At 33.4% G+C, this 20,664-nt stretch overlaps 1 protein-coding gene across 1 annotated transcript in view; it reads left to right on the plus strand.

The window, feature by feature from the left end:
- Positions 1–4,223: 4,223 nt before the first annotated feature.
- kdm5ba (lysine demethylase 5Ba) overlaps positions 4,224–20,664 on the plus strand; it is an 85,766-nt gene continuing 69,325 nt past the window's right edge. Inside the window, exons 1-4 of the mRNA XM_061875487.1 lie at positions 4,224–4,559; positions 14,017–14,094; positions 19,357–19,479; positions 19,563–19,733. Coding sequence (XP_061731471.1) covers positions 4,407–4,559; positions 14,017–14,094; positions 19,357–19,479; positions 19,563–19,733 — 525 coding nt within the window. The 5' untranslated portion in view covers positions 4,224–4,406. The remainder of the gene's footprint in view (positions 4,560–14,016; positions 14,095–19,356; positions 19,480–19,562; positions 19,734–20,664) is intronic.

A 20,664-nucleotide genomic window follows, 5' to 3' on the forward strand; every position in this document is an offset into this window, starting at 1 on the left:
GTGACTTGTCCAGGGTGTACTCCGCCTTCCGCCCGATTGTAGCTGAGATAGGCGCCAGCGCCCCCGCGACCCCAAAAGGGAATAAGCGGTAGAAAATGGATGGATGTGTTAAATGATATCAATGATATGTAAACATTATTTATGTGTAATTGTGTTAAATGATATCAATATGCAAACATTAATTATGTGTAATTGTGTTAAATGATATCAATGATATGTAAACATTATTTATGTGTAATTGTGTTAAATGATATCAATGATATGTAAACATTATTTATGTGTATTGTGTTAAATGATATCAATGATATGTAAACATTATTTATGAGTAATTGTGTTAAATGATATCAATATGTAAACATTATTTATGTGTAATTGTGTTAAATGATATCAATATGTAAACATTATTTATGTGTAATTGTGTTAAATGATATCAATGATGTGTAAACATTATTTATGTGTAATTGTGTTAAATGATATCAATGATATGTAAACATTATTTATGAGTAATTGTGTTAAATGATATCAATATGTAAACATTATTTATGTGTAATTGTGTTAAATGATATCAATATGTAAACATTATGTGTAATTGTGTTAAATGATATCAATGATGTGTAAACATTATTTATGTGTAATTGTGTTAAATGATATCAATGATATGTAAACATTATTTATGTGTAATTGTGTTAAATGATATCAATGATATGTAAACATTATGTTTGTGTAATTTTGTTAAATGATATCAATGATATGTAAACATTATTTATGTGTAATTGTGTTAAATGATATCAATGATATGTAAACATTATTTATGTGTGATTGTGTTAAATGATATCAATGATAGGTAGACATTATTTATGTGAAATTGTGTTAAATTATATCAATGATATGTAAACATTATGTGTAATTCAGTTAAATGATATCAATGATATGTCAAAATAATGTGTAATTGTGTTAAATGATATCAATGATAGGTAAACATTATTTATGTTTAAATTATATCAATGATATGTCAACATAATGTGTAATTGTGTTAAATGATATCAATATGTAAACATTATGTATGTGTAATTGTGTTAAATGATATCAATGATATGTAAACATTATTTATGTGTAATTGTGTTAAATGATATCAATGATATGTAAACATTATTTATGTGTAATTGTGTTAAATGATATCAATGATATGTAAACATTATTTATGTGTAATTGTGTTAAATGATATCAATGATATGTAAACATGTGTAATTTTGTTAAATGATATAAATATGTAAACATTATTTATGTGTAATTGTGTTAAATGATATCAATGATATGTAAACATTATGTGTAATTGTGTTAAATGATATCAATGATATGTAAACATTATGTGTAATTGTGTTAAATGATATCAATGATATGTCAACATTTATGTGTAATTGTGTTAAATGATATCAATGATATGTAAACATTATTTATGTGTAATTGTGTTAAATGATATCAATGATATGTAAACATTATTTATGAGTAATTGTGTTAAATGATATCAATATGTAAACATTATTTATGTGTAATTGTGTTAAATGATATCAATATGTAAACATTATGTGTAATTGTGTTAAATGATATCAATGGTGTGTAAACATTATTTATGTGTAATTGTGTTAAATGATATCAATGATATGTAAACATTATTTATGTGTAATTGTGTTAAATGATATCAATGATATGTAAACATTATGTTTGTGTAATTGTGTTAAATGATATCAATGATATGTAAACATTATTTATGTGTAATTGTGTTAAATGATATCAATGATATGTAAACATTATGTGTAATTGTGTTAAATGATATCAATGATATGTAAACATTATGTGTAATTGTGTTAAATGATATCAATGATATGTAAACATTATGTGTAATTGTGTTAAATGATATCAATGATATGTCAACATTTATGTGTAATTGTGTTAAATGATATCAATGATATGTAAACATTATTTATGTGTAATTGTGTTAAATGATATCAATGATATGTAAACATTATTTATGAGTAATTGTGTTAAATGATATCAATATGTAAACATTATTTATGTGTAATTGTGTTAAATGATATCAATATGTAAACATTATGTGTAATTGTGTTAAATGATATCAATGGTGTGTAAACATTATTTATGTGTAATTGTGTTAAATGATATCAATGATATGTAAACATTATTTATGTGTAATTGTGTTAAATGATATCAATGATATGTAAACATTATGTTTGTGTAATTTTGTTAAATGATATCAATGATATGTAAACATTATTTATGTGTAATTGTGTTAAATGATATCAATGATATGTAAACATTATTTATGTGTGATTGTGTTAAATGATATCAATGATAGGTAGACATTATTTATGTGAAATTGTGTTAAATTATATCAATGATATGTAAACATTATGTGTAATTCAGTTAAATGATATCAATGATATGTCAAAATAATGTGTAATTGTGTTAAATGATATCAATGATAGGTAAACATTATTTATGTTTAAATTATATCAATGATATGTCAACATAATGTGTAATTGTGTTAAATGATATCAATATGTAAACATTATGTATGTGTAATTGTGTTAAATGATATCAATGATATGTAAACATTATTTATGTGTAATTGTGTTAAATGATATCAATGATATGTAAACATTATTTATGTGTAATTGTGTTAAATGATATCAATGATATGTAAACATTATTTATGTGTAATTGTGTTAAATGATATCAATGATATGTAAACATGTGTAATTTTGTTAAATGATATAAATATGTAAACATTATTTATGTGTAATTGTGTTAAATGATATCAATGATATGTAAACATTATGTGTAATTGTGTTAAATGATATCAATGATATGTAAACATTATGTGTAATTGTGTTAAATGATATCAATGATATGTAAACATTATGTGTAATTGTGTTAAATGATATCAATGATATGTAAACATTATGTGTAATTGTGTTAAATGATATCAATGATATGTCAACATTTATGTGTAATTGTGTTAAATGATATCAATGATATGTAAACATTATTTATGTGTAATTGTGTTAAATGATATCAATGATATGTAAACATTATGTGTAATTGTGTTAAATGATATCAATGATATGTCAACATTTATGTGTAATTGTGTTAAATGATATCAATGATATGTAAACATTATTTATGTGTAATTGTGTTAAATGATATCAATGATATGTAAACATTATTTATGTGTAATTGTGTTAAATGATATCAATGATATGTAAACATTATGTGTAATTGTGTTAAATGATATCAATGATATGTCAACATTTATGTGTAATTGTGTTAAATGATATCAATGATATGTAAACATGTGTAATTTTGTTAAATGATATAAATATGTAAACATTATTTATGTGTAATTGTGTTAAATGATATCAATGATATGTAAACATTATGTGTAATTGTGTTAAATGATATCAATGATATGTAAACATTATGTGTAATTGTGTTAAATGATATCAATGATATGTAAACATTATGTGTAATTGTGTTAAATGATATCAATGATATGTAAACATTATTTATGTGTAATTGTGTTAAATGATATCAATGATATGTCAACATTTATGTGTAATTGTGTTAAATGATATCAATGATATGTCAACATTTATGTGTAATTGTGTTAAATGATATCAATGATATGTCAACATTTATGTGTAATTGTGTTAAATGATATCAATGATATGTAAACATTATTTATGTGTAATTGTGTTAAATGATATCAATATGTAAACATTATTTATGTGTAATTGTGTTAAATGATATGTAAACATTATGTGTAATTTTGTCAAATGATATGTAAACATTATTATGTGTAATTGTGTTAAATTATATCAATATGTCAACATTATTTATGTGTAATTGTGTTAAATGATATCAATGATATGTAAACATTATGTGTAATTGTGTTAAATGATATGTAAACATTATTTCTGTGTAATTGTGTTAAATGATATGTAAACATTATTTCTGTGTAATTGTGTTAAATGATATGTAAACATTATTTCTGTGTAAATGTGTTAAATGATATGTAAACATTATTTCTGTGTAAATGTGTTAAATAATATGTAAACATTATTTCTGTGTAAATGTTGAAGGTGACGCGAGAGAATATCAGCTCGTAAGAAGTCATTTCTGGGTCTCTACTTTTCGGAGCGGAAGCACACCTTCCCCCCGCCGTCTCTCGCCCAATCGCTTCCAACTAGATAATTCTCTTTGAGTTGAATGAGTGGAGAATGGACGCCGACTGAAAGCTGCGATTCAAAGGCAACACATCGAGGGGAAATAAAGCAGCGTCGACGGGCAACACAATCCCCAGCGGCCGCCACGGAAAAGATGCAAGAATGAGTCAAGCTCAGCCGAATGAGTTCCTTCCTCCCCCGGAGTGTCCTGTCTTTGAGCCCAGCTGGGAGGAATTCGCCGACCCTTTTGCTTACATTAACAAAATACGGCCCATCGCCGAGAAAACTGGCATCTGCAAAGTCCGACCTCCGCCGGTAAGCCTCCGTCCCTCCCGCACCGTCCGTGTGGCGGCCGCCGCGGACGAGGAAGGAAGCCTTAAGTCGCCCTCAAAGTTGTGTTTTTAGACGTTTCAACATGGCGGAGTTTGGATTGTCAGCCTGAGCGAGAGCTGTGTTGCGTTCACTGTCGCCTCGCTGCAGTCCGTCAAAATAAACACTTACTAACGTCTTCAACTCTCAAACATTTGCTTATTCTACTCAACCATTTGTTAAATTTTAAAAAGCTGCCTTTTTAGTGTAAATAAATGCAAAAATAATAATTGTTTACATTTGGGTCGTAAAGTAGTATGTTGTTTTTTTTTGGACTATCGTCGAGAATTTAACCACTTGTTTTTAATAACTCGATAAAATCCACTTTTTATTGTAGTTAAATGCAATAAGAAGGTTTTTTTAAGCTTACTTTGCACTAGTCTGACACAGCTACGTGATCGGTGGCCATCTGTTTATGGAGAAAAGGGAGCCTTTTATCACAATAGACACAACGGTTGCTCTTTTATTTACAAAAATAACACAAAGAAACATTGTTTTATTCCTTGCTTTTTACTGCTAAATGTGTATTAAGCGTTTTTTTCAGGCCTCAAGTGTATTTTAATCCAATTTTTATTTAAGCTGGGTATAATTCTGCATTAATTCGCACTTTTCTAACTTGAATTGGTCATATAAATATTAGTTTTTAAAGACAAATTCATTGTTTGTCAAGATCAACCCACATTTACCATGCATTGTTAGCCACTGCTTTGTCAAGGGTGTGTCCACGCTTAATTTGCCTAATAATTGAACAAAAAATCAAATTTAAATGGATTTGTGCTTGCATCATTGACATTATTAGTCTGAATCCATTGTTAATATCTGCAATATATATGATGTAATTGTTGGATTTGTTTGGATTATTAAAAGGCCAAATTTTCATTGGCAAATCAGTCCCTAAAGTGACAACAAGGGTTTATTATAGTCAATAGTAAACTGAATCAAACTAATTCTGTGATTGAGTTGTAAAACAAGCTGCATCATACCATATCTAGATGGTATTTAAATATTCAGTGGGTTTATTTGACAAAAATAATGGAAACTGTTTACATTCGGGCCGTAAAGTAGTATGTTATTTTTTGGACTATTGTCGTTAGTTTAACCACTTGTTCTAATAACTCGATAAAATCCACTTTTTATTGTAGTTAAATGCAATAAGACGTTTTTTTTTAAGCTTACTTTGCACTAGTCTGACACAGCTACATGATCGGTGGCCAACTGTTTATGGAGAAAAGGGAGCCTTTTATCACAATAGACACAACAGTTGCTCTTTTATTTACGAAAATAACACAAAGAAACATTGTTTTATTCCTTGCTTTTTACTGCTAAATGTGTATTAAGCGTTTTTTTAGGCCTGAAATGTATTTTAATCTAATTTTGATTTAAGATGGGAATAATTCTGGGTTAACTCGCACTTTTATAACTTCAATTTGTCATATAAATATTAGTTTTTAAACACAAATTGATCGTTTGTAAAGATAAACCCACATTTACCATGCATTGTTAGCCACTGCTTTGTCAAGGGTGTGTCCACGCTTAATTTGCCTAATAATTGAACAAAAAATCTAATTTAAATGGATTTGTGCTTGCATCATTGACATTAGTCTGAATCCATTGTTAATATCTGCAATATATAAGATGTAATTGTTGGATTTGTTTGGATTATTAAAAGGCCAAATTTGCATTGGCAAATCAGTCCCTAAAGTGACAACAAGGGTTTATTATAGTCAATAGTAAACTGAATCAAACTAATTCTGTGATTGAGTTGTAAAACAAGCTGCATCATACCATATCTAGATGGTATTTAAATATCCGGTGGGGGTTTTATGTGACTAAAATAATTGAAATTGTTGACATTCGGGACATAAAGTAGTAGTTTTTTTCTGGGTTATTATCGTTAATTTAACCACTTGTTCTAATAACTCGATGAAAATCCACTTTTTATTGTAGTTAAATGCAATAAGAAGTTTTTTTAAAGCTTACTTTGCACTAGTCTGACACAGCTACGTGATCGGTGGCCAACTGTTTATGGAGAAAAGGGAGCCTTTTATCACAATAGGCGAAGCGGTTGCTCTTTTATTTACGAAAATAATACAAAGAAGCATTGTTTTATTCCTTGCTTTTTTACTGCTGAATGTGTATTAAGTATTTTTTTAGGCTTGAAATTGATTTTAATCCAATTTTTATTTAAGATGGGGATAATTCTGCGTTAACTCACACTTTTCTAACTTGAATTTGTCATATAAATATTAGTTTTTAAACACACATTCACCGTTTGTAAAGATCAACCCACATTTACCATGCATTGTTAGCCACTGCTTTGTCAAGGGTGTGTCCACGCTTAATTTGCCTAATAATTAAACAAAAAATCAAATTTAAATGGAATTGTGCTTGCATCATTGACATTATTAGTCTGAATCCATTGTTAATGTCTGCAATATATATGATGTAATTGTTGGATTTGTTTGAATTATTAAGAGACCAAATTTGCATTGGCAAATCAGTCCCTAAAATGACAAAAAGGGTTTATTATAGTCAATAGTAGACTGAATCAAACTAATTCTGTGATTGAGTTGTAGAACAAGCTGCATCATACCATATCTAGATGGTATTTAAATATCCGGTGGGGTTTTATGTGACTAAAATAATTGAAATTGTTGACATTCGAAACGTAAAGTAGTAGTTTTTTTCTGGGCTATTGTCGTTAATTTAACCACTTGTTCTAATAACTCGATAAAAATCCACTTTTTATTGTAGTTAAATGCAATAAGACGTTTTTTTTAAGCTTACTTTGCACTAGTCTGACACAGCTACGTGATCGGTGGCCAACTGTTTATGGAGAAAAGGGAGCCTTTTATCACAATAGACACAACGGTTGCTCTTTTATTTACGAAAATAACACAAAGAAACATTGTTTTATTCCTTGCTTTTTTATAGATAAATGTGTATTAAGCATTTTTTTAGGCCCAAAATTTATTTTAATCCAATTTGATTTAAACTGAGGATAGTTCTGCGTTAACTCACACTTTTCTAACTTCAATTTGTCATATAAATATTAGTTTTTAAACACAGTCATTGTTTGTCAAGATCAACCCACATTTACCATGCATTGTTAGCCACTGCTTTGTCAAGGGTGTGTCCACGCTTAATGTGTCTAATAATGGAGACAAAAAATGTCAAATAGAAATGGAATTGTGCTTGCATCATTGACATTATTAGCCTGAATCCATTGTTAATGTCTGCAATATATATGATTTAATTGTTGGATTTGTTTGGATTATTAAAAGGCCAAATTTGCATTGGCAACTCAGTCCCTAAAGTGACATCAAGGGTTTATTATAGTCAATAGTAAACAGAATCAATCTAATTCTGTGATTGAGTTGTAGAACAAGCTGCATCATACCATATCTAGATGGTATTTAAATATTCAGTGGGTTTATTTGACAAAAATTAAGGAAATTGTTGACATTCGGGCCGTAAAGTAGTATGTTTTTTTTTCGACTATTGTGTATAATTTAACCACTTGTTCTAATAACTCGATAAAATCCATTTTTTATTGTATTTAAATGCAATAAGACGTTTTTTTTTAAGCTTACTTTGCACTAGTCTGACACAGCTACGTGATCAGTGGCCAACTGTTTATGGAGAGAAGGGAGCCTTTTATCACAATAGACACAACGGTTGCTCTTTTATTTACGAAAATAACACAAAGAAACATTGTTTTATTCCTTGTTTTTACTGCTAAATGTGTATTAAGCGTTTTTTTAGGCTTGAAATCGATTTTAATCCAATTTTTATTTAAGCTGGGGATAATTCTGCATTAACTCGCACTTTTCCAACTTGAATTTGTCATATAAATATTAGTTTTTAAAGACAAATTCATTGTTTGTCAAGATCAACCCACATTTACCATGCATTGTTAGCCACTGCTTTGTCAAGGGTGTGTCCACGCTTAATTTGCCTAATAATTGAACAAAAAAATCAAATTTAAATGGAATTGTGCTTGCATCATTGACATTATTAGCCTGAATCCATTGTTAATGTCTGGAATATATATGATGTAATTGTTGGATTTGTTTGGATTATTAAAAGGCCAAATTTGCATTGGCAAATCAGTCCCTAAAATGACAACAAGGGTTTATTATAGTCAATAGTAAACTGAATCAAACTAATTCTGTGATTGAGTTGTAGAACAAGCTGCATCATACCATATCTAGATGGTATTTAAATATTCAGTGGGTTTATTTGACAAAAATAATGGAAATTGTTTACATTCGGGCCGTAAGTAGTATGTTTTTTTTTGGACTATATTCGTTAATTTAACCACTTGTTCTAATAACTCGATAAAATCCACTTTTTATTGTAGTTAAATGCGATAAGACGGTTTTTTCAAGCTTACTTTGCACTAGTCAGACACAGCTACGTGATCGGTGGCCAACTGTGAGAAAAGGGAACTTTTTATCACAATAGACACAACGGTTGCTCTTTTATTTACGAAAATAACACAAAGAAACATTGTTTTATTCCTTGCTTTTTACTGCTAAATGTGTATTAAGCGTTTTTTCAGGCCTCAAGTGTATTTTAATCCAATTGTGATTTAAGCTGGGGATAATTCTGCATTAACTTGCACTTTTCTAACTTGAATTTGTCATATAAATATTAGTTTTTAAAGACAAAGTCATTGCTTGTCAAGATCAACCCACATTTACCATGCATTGTGTTAGCCACTGCTTTGTGAAGGGTGTGTCCACGCTTAATTTGCCTAATAATTGAACAAAAAATCAAATTTAAATGGATTTGTGCTTGCATCATTGACATTATTAGTCTGAATCCATTGTTAATATCTGCAATATATAAGATGTAATTGTTGGATTTGTTTGGATTATTAAAAGGCCAAATTTGCATTGGCAACTCAGTCCCTAAAGTGACAACAAGGGTTTATTATAGTCAATAGTAGACTGAATCAAACTAATTCTGTGATTGAGTTGTAAAACAAGCTGCATCATACCATATCTAGATGGTATTTAAATATTCAGTGGGTTTATTTGACAAAAATAATGGAAATTGTTGACATTCGGGCCGTAAAGTAGTATGTTTTTTTGGACTATTGTCGTTAGTTTAACCACTTGTTCTAATAACTTGATAAAATCCACTTTTTATTGTAGTTAAATGCAATAAGACGTTTTTTTTAAAGCTTACTTTGTACTAGTCAGACACAGCTACATGATCGGTGGCCAACTGTTTGGGAGCCTTTTATCACAATAGACACAACGGTTGCTCTTTTATTTACAAAAATAACACAAAGAAACATTGTTTTATTCCTTGCTTTTTACTGCTAAATGTGTATCAAGCGTTTTTTTAGGCCTCAAGTGTATTTTAATCCAATTTTGATTTAAGCTGGGGATAATTCTGCATTAACTCGCACTTTTCTAACTTGAATTTGTCATATAAATATTAGTTTTTAAAGACAAATTCATTGTTTGTCAAGATCAACCCACATTTACCATGCATTGTGTTAGCCACTGCTTTGTCAAGGGTGTGTCCACGCTTAATTTGCCTAATAATTGAACAAAAAATTTAATTTAAATGGATTTGTGCTTGCATCATTGACATTATTAGTCTGAATCCATTGTTAATATCTGCAATATATAAGATGTAATTGTTGGATTTGTTTGGATTATTAAAAGGCCAAATTTGCATTGGCAACTCAGTCCCTAAAGTGACAACAGGAAGGGTTTAATATAGTCAATAGTAAACTGAATCAAACTAATTCTGTGATTGAGTTGTCGAACAGGCTGCATCATACCATATCTAGATGGTATTTAAATATTCAGTGGGTTTATTTGACAAAAATAATGGAAATTGTTGACATTCGGGCCGTAAGGTAGTATGTTATTTTTTGGACTATATTCGTTGATTTAACCACTTGTTCTAATAACTCGATAAAATCCACTTTTTATTGTAGTTAAATGCAATAAGACGTTTTTTTTAAAGCTTACTTTGCACTAGTCTGACACAGCTACGTGATCGGTGGCCAACTGTTTGGGAGCCTTTTATCACAATAGACACAACGGTTGCTCTTTTATTTACGAAAATAACACAAAGAAGCATTGTTTTATTCCTTGCTTTTTTATAGATAAATGTGTATTAAGCATTTTTTTAGGCCCAAAATTTATCTTAATCCAATTTGATTTAAACTGAGGATAATTCTGCGTTAACTCACACTTTTCTAACTTGAATTGGTCATATAAATATTAGTTTTTAAACACAAAGTCATTGTTTGTCAAGATCAACCCACATTTACCATGCATTGTGTTAGCCACTGCTTTGTCAAGGGTGTGTCCACGCTTAATTTGCCTAATAATTGAACAAAAATGTCAAATTGAAATGGATTTGTGCTTGCATCATTGACATTATTAGTCTGAATCCATTGTTAATGTTTGGAATATCTTGGATTTGTTTGGATTATTAAGAGGCCAAATTTGCATTGGCAACTCAGTCGCTAAAATGACAACAAGAAGGGTTTATTATAGTCAATAGTAAACTGAATCAAACTAATTCTGTGATTGAGGTGTCGAACACACTGCATCATACCATATTTAGATGATATTTAAATATTCAGTGGGTTTATTTGACAAAAATAATGGAAATTGTTCAGGCCTTTAAAGTAGTACGATTTTTTGTTTTGTTTTTTGGACTATTGTCGTTAATTTAACCACTTGTTCTAATAACTCTATAAATTCCACTTTTTATTTAAGTTAAATACAATAAGATGTTTTTTTTTTAAAGCTTATTTTGCACTAATCTGACACAGCTATGTGATCAGTGGCCAACTGTTTAGACGAACAGTTGCTCTTTTATTTACGAAAATAACACAAAGAAGCATTGTTTTACTGAATGTGTATTAAGCATTTATTTAGGCCTCAAATTGATTTTAATCCAATTTTTATTTAAACTGAGTAAGTCTGCGTTAACTCGCACTTTTCTAACTTGAATTGGTCATATCAATATTAGTTTTTTAACACAAGTTTGTTTAAGATCAACCCACATTTACCATGCATTGTGTTAGCCACTGCTTTGTCAAGGGTGTGTCCACGCTTAATGTGCCTAATAATTGAACAAAAAATGTCAAATAGAAATGGAATTGTGCTTGCATCATTGACATTATTAGCCTGAATCCATTGTTAATGTCTGGAATATATATGATGTAATTGTTGGATTTGTTTGGATTATTAAAAGGCCAAATTTTCATTGGCAAATCAGTCCCTAAAGTGACAACAGGAAGGGTTTATTATAGTCAATAGTAAACTGACTCAACTAATTCTGTGATTGAGGTGTCGAACAAGCTGCATCATACCATATCTAGATGGTATTTAAATATTCAGTGGGTTTATTTGACAAAAATTATGGAAATTGTTTACATTCGGGCCGTAAAGTAGTATGTTTTTTTTTTGGGCTATTGTCATTAATTAAACCACTTGTTCTAATAACTTGATAAAATCCACTTTTTACTGTAGTTAAATGCAATAATGCGTTTTTTTTAAGCTTGCTTTGCACTAGTCTGACACAGCTACGTGATCGGTGGCCAACTGTTTATGGAGAAAAGGGAGCCTTTTATCACAATAGACGAAACGGTTGCTCTTTTATCCACGAAAATAACACAAAGATGCGTTGTTTAATTCCTTGCTTTTTTACTGCCAAATGTTCATTAGGCATTTTTTTAGTTCTGAAATTTATTTTAATCCAATTTTGATTTGAGCTAAGGATAATTCTGGGTTAACTCACACTTTTTTAACTTGAATTGCTCATATAAATATTAGTTTTCCTCGCGCTTATGTGGGCTCTACCGAGGATGTCGTTGTGCGTTGTGGTTTGTGTTGTGGTTTGTGCAGCCCTTTGAGACACTAGTGATTTTGGGCTATATAAATAATCATTGATTGATTGATTGATTGATGTTTTATGACAATCTCCAATAGTCATGAAAATTGAGAAAACACATTAACTTGTGTTAGGGTCGGCACGACCCGTTTTAGTTTTTAAATGCATAAAAACACCACATACATTTATTTTTTTGCATCAAAGCTTTTTGACTTTGTCAGGAACCTCTTTGTCAACAAAATAAAACATTTTAATTTTTTTCACTAAATTATAAAATGCTCTGGTAGAAATTATGCCCTTGGTGTTGTTAGGGTCGGTTTCGACCCAGTTATAAAAATAAGATGATAAAGCAATGATAAGAGCCAAAACTGAACACACTGACAGCCAGCTCCTCTCCCAATCATGTGAGCTTTAGTGGATTCTCATTTTACCTTGTTATCCTGTACAAAAACAAACAAAAGACGGACACTAAAAGTGTCACTTTTTGCCTCTCTGATTTTGTTTTTTTATTAGTTTTGGAACTAGTAATCTATTTCTCTTGGTTTCATTTGCTTGATTGGTTGTTGGTTGTTGTTTGTTTGATGTTGAATTTCTGTTGCTGAAAAAAATACGTTTTCAGCCTTTTTCTTGAAGTAAATATATATGGGTCGAAATTGACCTGTAACACCATAGATGTAACTATAGTTAAAATTCTTAAAATGAAAAAATAAATAAAACACATTTATTTAAGAGATGTGTTCTAATACCCCTTAGTAATAGTTAGGTAACACAACAACCTTTTTTTTTATTTATATGATTCTCTTGAGGTTCGTTTTACCATTTTTAAAAATTGAAATCGAGGGGTATACTGACAAAAAAAGGCCCAACGGCCCAAACCAAAACTATTAAAACCAATATTTTCAAGGATAAGGAAGCCTAACGAGGTAACCAAGAGATGAGAAACAAATTGGATGATAGATAATTGTTTTTAGTGTATTTTACAGCTGATTTAAGACATGGGTCAAAACCGACCCGTTAACATAAGAGATGGTAACAGAAAGCTAACACAAGAGGAAGGTTGAATGAGATGTGGTGGGTCCAAACTTTTGGCCCGCACTGTATATATTAATAATGTTGTAGATACAAATCTAGAAAGGGTGGTCCTAAATAGGTAGGAATTTTTCAGAGGTCTCAAGAAGGTAAGAAATACGTAAGTGTGTGTGGGCACATGTCGCATGTCCATGTCAGCTTCTTTTTTCTGAGTGTCTTATTGCTAACAATAGATTGATGCAGGAAGTTGTGTGGTGTGTTGCATGCAGTGTGGTATGTCACGGTGTAGTAACAGTTACACTTGTGTTACGCCCACTATTGCTCATTTTGCCAGTGGTATACAGATGTACACACTGGTATAGTTACAATTGTTTAGTAAAGCTTTGTAAATATAACAGTATTATTTTGTCCGGTGTTGCACATGAACTCTATTGAAATGCAAAAAGATGAAATGTGTGTTTTGTGTGTGCCATTCATTGTTTTGTTTTTTTTTCAAAAGGAATGGCAACCTCCATTTGCTTGTGATGTTGACCGATTGAAGTTCACACCACGCATTCAAAGGCTGAATGAGTTGGAGGTACGTGTTGTTGTCTATAGATTCACATGAAAGGGGAACTGCACTTTTTGGGGTGGAATTTTGCCTACAATTTACAATCTTTATGAAAAACAAGAACACATGTTTCTCTTTGGAGAAGGCATTCGACCGTGTCCCTCGGGAAGTCCTGTGGGGAGTGCTCAGAGAGTATGGGGTATCGGACTGTCTTATTGTGGTCCACTCCCTGTATGATCAGTGCCAGAGCTTGGTCCGCATTGCCGGCAGTAAGTCGAACACATTTCCAGTGAGGGTTGGACTCCGCCAAGGCTGTCCTTTGTCACCCATTCTGTTCATAACTTTTATGGACAGAATTTCTAGGTGCAGTCAAGGCGTTGAGGGGTTCCGGTTTGGTGACTGCAGGATTAGGTCTCTGCTTTTTGCAGATGATGTGGTCCTGATGGCTTCATCTGACCGGGATCTTCAGCTCTCGCTGGATCGGTTCGCAGCCGAGTGTGAAGCGACCGGAATGAGAATCAGCACCTCCGAGTCCGAGTCCATGGTTCTCGCCCGGAAAAGGGTGGAGTGCCATCTCCGGGTTGGGGAGGAGACCCTGCCCCAAGTGGAGGAGTTCAAGTACCTAGGAGTCTTGTTCACGAGTGAGGGAAGAGTGGATGGTGAGATCGACAGGCGGATCGGTGCGGCGTCTTCAGTAATGCGGACGTTGTACCGATCTGTTGTGGTGAAGAAGGAGCTGAGCCGGAAGGCAAAGCTCTCAATTTACCGGTCGATCTACGTTCCCATCCTCACCTATGGTCATGAGCTTTGGGTCTTGACCGAAAGGATAAGATCACGGGTACAAGCGGCCCAAATGAGTTTGGGTCTCTCCCTTAGAGATAGGGTGAGAAGCTCTGCCATCCGGGAGGAACTCAAAGTAAAGCCGCTGCTCCTTCACATCGAGAGGAGCCAGATGAGGTGGTTCGGGCATCTGGTCAGGATGCCACCCGAACGCCTCCCTAGGGAGGTGTTTAGGGCACGTCCAACCGGTAGGAGGCCACGGGGAAGACCCAGGACACGTTGGGAAGACTATGTCTCCCGGCTGGCCTGGGAACGCCTCGGGATCCCCCAGGAAGAGCTAGACGAAGTGGCTGGGGAGAGGGAAGTCTGGGCTTCCCTGCTTAGGCTGTTGCCCCCGCGACCCGACCTCGGATAAGCGGAAGATGATGGATGGATGGATGGATGGATGTTTCTCTTTCTTTATTGCATTCTAACTGAATAAAAATCATCTTACAATGGAGACCATGGGAGCTCCTCTATTCCGCTCACAGAGCCCTCTAAATAACAAAACTCCATTCACATTTCATGACTTGAATTTGAACCAGATATTAATGATATTGTTATTATAAGCGCTAACGTTAAGAGGGTAGCCTTTTGTGGGGTCTTAAAAAGTCTAGTCTTAAATCTAATAATTTAAGACCTTAAAATGTCTAGAACTCTGCAAAAATATATAAAAGGTCTTGTATACGATTTTGAAAGGTCTTAAAAATCTATTGACGTTACTTTTATTTAAGACATGCATAAACTTCAGTTTACCTTTACATTAAACTTATATTAAACTCACATTAAACTTCAGTTTCCATTTACAATTCATGACTTGAATATGAACCCAGTATTAACAATATTGTTATTATAGGCGCTAACGTTAAAGGGGAACATTATCACCAAACCTATGTAAGCGTCAATATATACCTTGATGGTGCAGAAAAAAGACCATCTATTTTTTTAACCGATTTCCGAACTCTAAATGGGTGAATTTTGGCAAATTAAACGCCTTTCTGTTTATCGCGCTGGAGGCGATGACGTCAGAATGTGACGTCGCCGAGGTAACACACCCACCATTTTCATTTTCAACACATTACAAACACCGGGTCTCAGCTCTGTTATTTTCCGTTTTTTTGACTATTTTTTGGAACCTTGGAGACATCATGCCTGGTGGGTGTGTTGTCGGAGGGTGTAACAACACTAACAGGGAGGGATTCAAGTTGCACCACTGGCCCGAAGAAGCGAAAGTGTCTGCCGCCAGACCCCCATTGAGATGTATGGATAACCTGCATGTGCATTTGCAACGATAGTCAACGAAATCACAAAGGTGAGTTTTGTTGATGTTGACTGCCAGCTAATCGATGCCAACATGCTATTTACCGGCGGTGCTAAAGCAGACATGGCACAGAGATGTATGGATAACCTGTAGATACATTTGTAACTATATTACGTTTCCTCCCACCCACATTTAATGCGAAACAAACACTTACCAATCGACGGATTTAAGTTGCTCCAGTGTCAAAAGATGCGAAAGTCCTGATCGTTTGGTCCGCGCATTTTACCGGCGATGCTAACGCAGCTATTCGGCCATGCTCTGGCTATGAGTCGCGTCAATAGCTATTCGCTCAATAGCTTCAGTTTCTTCTTCAATATTTTCATACTCCCAACCATCTGTTTCAATACATGCGTAATCTGTTGAATCGCTTAAGGCGCTGAAATCCGAGTTTGAATCCGAGGTAGTGTCGCTATATCTTGCTGTGGTATTCCCATTGTTTGTTTACATTGGCAGCACTGTGTGACGTCACAGGGAAATGGCCAGTGTCTTCGCAGAGAGCCGAAAATAAGGCACTTTAAAGCTTTATTTAGGGATATTCCGAGACCGGTAAAATTTTGAAAAAACTTCAAAAAATACAACAAGCCACTGGGAACTGATTTTTATTGTTTTTAACCCTTTTGAAATTGTGATAATGTTCCCCTTTAACAGAGTATCCGCAAGGGTCTTAAAAACAAAAAAAAAGTCTTAAATCCAATAATTTAAGACCTTAAAATGTCAAAAAAATTCCCCTAAAATCTCATGAAAGGTCTTATTGATTTTGAAAAGTCTTAAAAATCTATTGGCGTTACTTTTATTTGAAACATGCATTAACTTCAGTTTTCATTTGCGTTAACATTAAACTTACATTAAACTTCAGTTTCTATTTACATTTCATGACTTGAATATGAACCCAGTATTAACAATATTGTTATTATAGGCGCTAACGTTAAATGGATATCCACGGGGTCCTAAAAAGTCTAATAAATAGTCTTTAATCCAATAATTTAAGATCTTAAAATGTCTAATATTCTCCAAAAATCTCATAAAAGGTCTTATATACGATTTTTAAAGTATGTATGAAAAATATGTAAATATTACATGTTATTATGAATGTTACTACATTAAATGTACACTTACATCATTTATATATTACAGTATAATGAAAATATGTACATATTACATATTATGTTATTATATTACATATATACTTACAATATAATGAAAATATGTAAATATTACATGTTATTATGAATGTTACTACATTAAATATATACTTACAATATGATGAAAATATGTAAATATTACATGTTGTTATGAATGTTACTACATCAAAAAATTATGTAAATATTACATATATACTTACATCATGTATATATTACATGTTATTATAAATATTACTACATTACATATATACTTACATCATGTATATAAACCTTGATGGAGGCTTTTGGATGTTTTTAAAGGCTTTATTGGCAAAATATTGTAAGCAGACTTTTGATCGTATTATTTTTGAGTTATAAAGCATAAAAACGGTGTTCTGGTCTTGCAAACCCCGTTTCCATATGAGTTGGGAAATTGTGTTGGATGTAAATATAAACAGAATACAATGATTTGCAAATCCTTTTCAAGCCATATTCAGTTGAATATGCTACAAAGACAACATATTTGATGTTCAAACTCATAAACATTTTTTTTTTTGCAAATAATCATTAACTTTAGAATTTGATGCCAGCAACACGTGACAAAGAAGTTGGGAAAGGTGGCAATAAATACTGATAAAGTTGAGGAATGCTCATCTAACACTTATTTGGAACATCCCACAGGTGTGCAGGCTAATAACAGGTCGGTGCCGTGATTGGCTATAAACACAGCTTCCCAAAAAATGTGCACCCCTTTGTCCACAACTGTGTGAGCAAATAGTCAAACAGTTTAAGAACGTTTCTCAAAGTGCAATTGCAAGAAATTTAGGGATTTCAACATCTACGCTCCATAATATCATCGAAAGGTTCAGAGAATCTGGAGAAATCACTCCACGTAAGCGGCATGGCCGGAAACCAACATTGAATGACCGTGACCTTCCATCCCTCAGACGGCACTGTATGAAAAACCGACATCAATCTCTAAAGGATATCACCACATGGACTCTGTCACTAAATAAAGTTTGTCACTACAGCTGTAAGTGCAAGTTAAAGCGCTACTATGCAAAGCAAAAGCCATTTACCAACAACTTCCACAAACGCCGCCGGCGTCTTTGGGCCCGAGATCGTCTAAGATGGACTGATGCAAAGTGGAAAAGTGTTCTGTGGTCTGACGAGTCCACATTTCAAATTATCTTTGGAAACTGTGGACGTGGTGTCCTCCGGAACAAAGAGGAAAAAAAACATCCGGATTGTTATAGGGGCAAAGTGTAAAAGCCAGCATGTGTGATGGTATGGGGGTGCATTAGTGCCCAAGGCATGGGTAACTTACACATCTGTGAAGGCACCATTAATGCTGGAAGGTACATACAAGTTTTGGAGCAACATATGTTGTCATTCAAGCAACGTTATCATGGACGCCCCTGCTTATTTTAGCAAGACAATGCCACACCACGTGTTACAACGTGGCTTCATAGTAAAAGACTCCGGGTACTACGCTGGCCTGCCTGTAGTCCAGACCTGTCCCCTACTGAAAATTTTGAAGCCAAAAATACGAAAACAGAGCCCCCTGACTGTTGAACAACTTAAGCTGCACATCAAGCAAAAATGGGAAAAAATTACACCTGAAAAGCTTCAAAAATGTGGCCCCCTCAGTTCCCAAACGTTTGAGTGTTGTTAAAAGAAAAAGTGATGTAACACAGTGGTGAACATGCCCTTTCCCAACTACTTTGGCACGTGTTGCAGCCATGAAATTCTAAGTTAATTATTATTTGCAAAGAAAAAATAAAGTTTGAACATCAAATATCTTGTCTTTGTAGTGCATTCAATTGAATATGAGTTGAAAAGGATTTGCAAATCATTGTATTCTGTTTATATTTACATCTAACAGTTTTCCCAACTCCTATTTGTACATAATGATTGTGAACATTAAGCAATATTCCAAAAAAGTGCAGTTCCCCATTGCAAGTATTGTGCACTACTTGTCATTTACACGTGCTGAAGAATGCCTGATTGTAATTCTCAACGTTTTAGGCTCAGACCAGAGTGAAACTCAACTTCCTGGATCAAATAGCAAAGTTTTGGGAGCTCCAAGGCTGCACCCTGAAAATTCCCCACGTGGAAAGGAAGATTCTAGATCTGTACCAGCTCAACAAGGTGCCTGCAAATTCCGTCAAGGTTGTTTTTTCCACACATGAAGGTAAGGCCATTTTAAAAAAAATGATTGCTCTGTCCTTCAGCTGGTGAACGAGGAGGGAGGCTTCGATGCCGTGTGCCGAGACCGCCGCTGGACTAAAATCTCCATCAAGATGGGCTTTGCGTCAGGCAAGGCAGTGGGCTCACACCTGCGGGCCCACTATGAGCGGATCCTCTATCCTTACAACCTCTTCCAGACCGGAGACAATCTGCCGGTACGTTTCGCCGCAAGTCTTTACCCCACCAAGATCGTTTGCCTATTTTGCGAGTCTGATATCAGGGAGTCAGTCGTGTTTGGCCTTGTGAGCTTCATTCTCTATGGCATCCCAGATTTACTGGCACTATCTGTCTCCGGTAGGTCAAACACCCACTGAGAGATTTATTATTGAGTGTTTCACACAGATACTCTTCAACAGCTGGCAGCCACCATGCGAGACACTTTGTAGCGGTACAACAATCCAATAACAGACAATACAATATGTATTGTGTTTTACAGACCGTGTTTTTCCGGACCCTAAGGCACACTTAAAATCCTTTCGTTTTCTCAAAACTAGGCAGTGCGTGTTATAATTATGTTCATTATTTTTTTAATACCCATATCCTTTTTTTTATTTAAAACGATGAGCCAAATTGTCAACACAACACAAAAACCAACACTTTAGTTACTATGACCAATCCTCTATTCAGACTGCTGTACTGTATTTGTCCACCAGATGGCAATGCTATTTCCCATTTAAAGCATGCAGCAAGAATTTTCACCCGATTATAGTAATTGATCCTGAAATGATAAGAGGTATGTGAGTGTGAATGTTGTCTGTCTGTCTGTGTTGGTCCTGCGATGAGGTGGCGACTTGTCCAGGGTGTACCCCGCCTTCCGCCCGATTGTAGCTGAGATAGGCGCCAGCGCCCCCCACGACCCCAAAAGGGAATAAGCGGTAGGAAATGGATGGATGAATCCTGTTTTTTTTTTAAAACGATGAGCCAAATTGTCCACACAACACAAAAACCAACACTTTAGTTACTATGACCAATCCTCTATTCAGACTGCTGTACTGTATTTGTCCACCAGATGGCAATACTATTTCCCATTTAAAGCATGCAGCAAGAATTTTCACCCTATTATAGTAATTGATCCTGAAATGATAA

Source organism: Nerophis ophidion, linkage group LG16, assembly GCF_033978795.1.
Source record: "Nerophis ophidion isolate RoL-2023_Sa linkage group LG16, RoL_Noph_v1.0, whole genome shotgun sequence".
Classification (NCBI taxonomy): domain Eukaryota; kingdom Metazoa; phylum Chordata; class Actinopteri; order Syngnathiformes; family Syngnathidae; genus Nerophis; species Nerophis ophidion.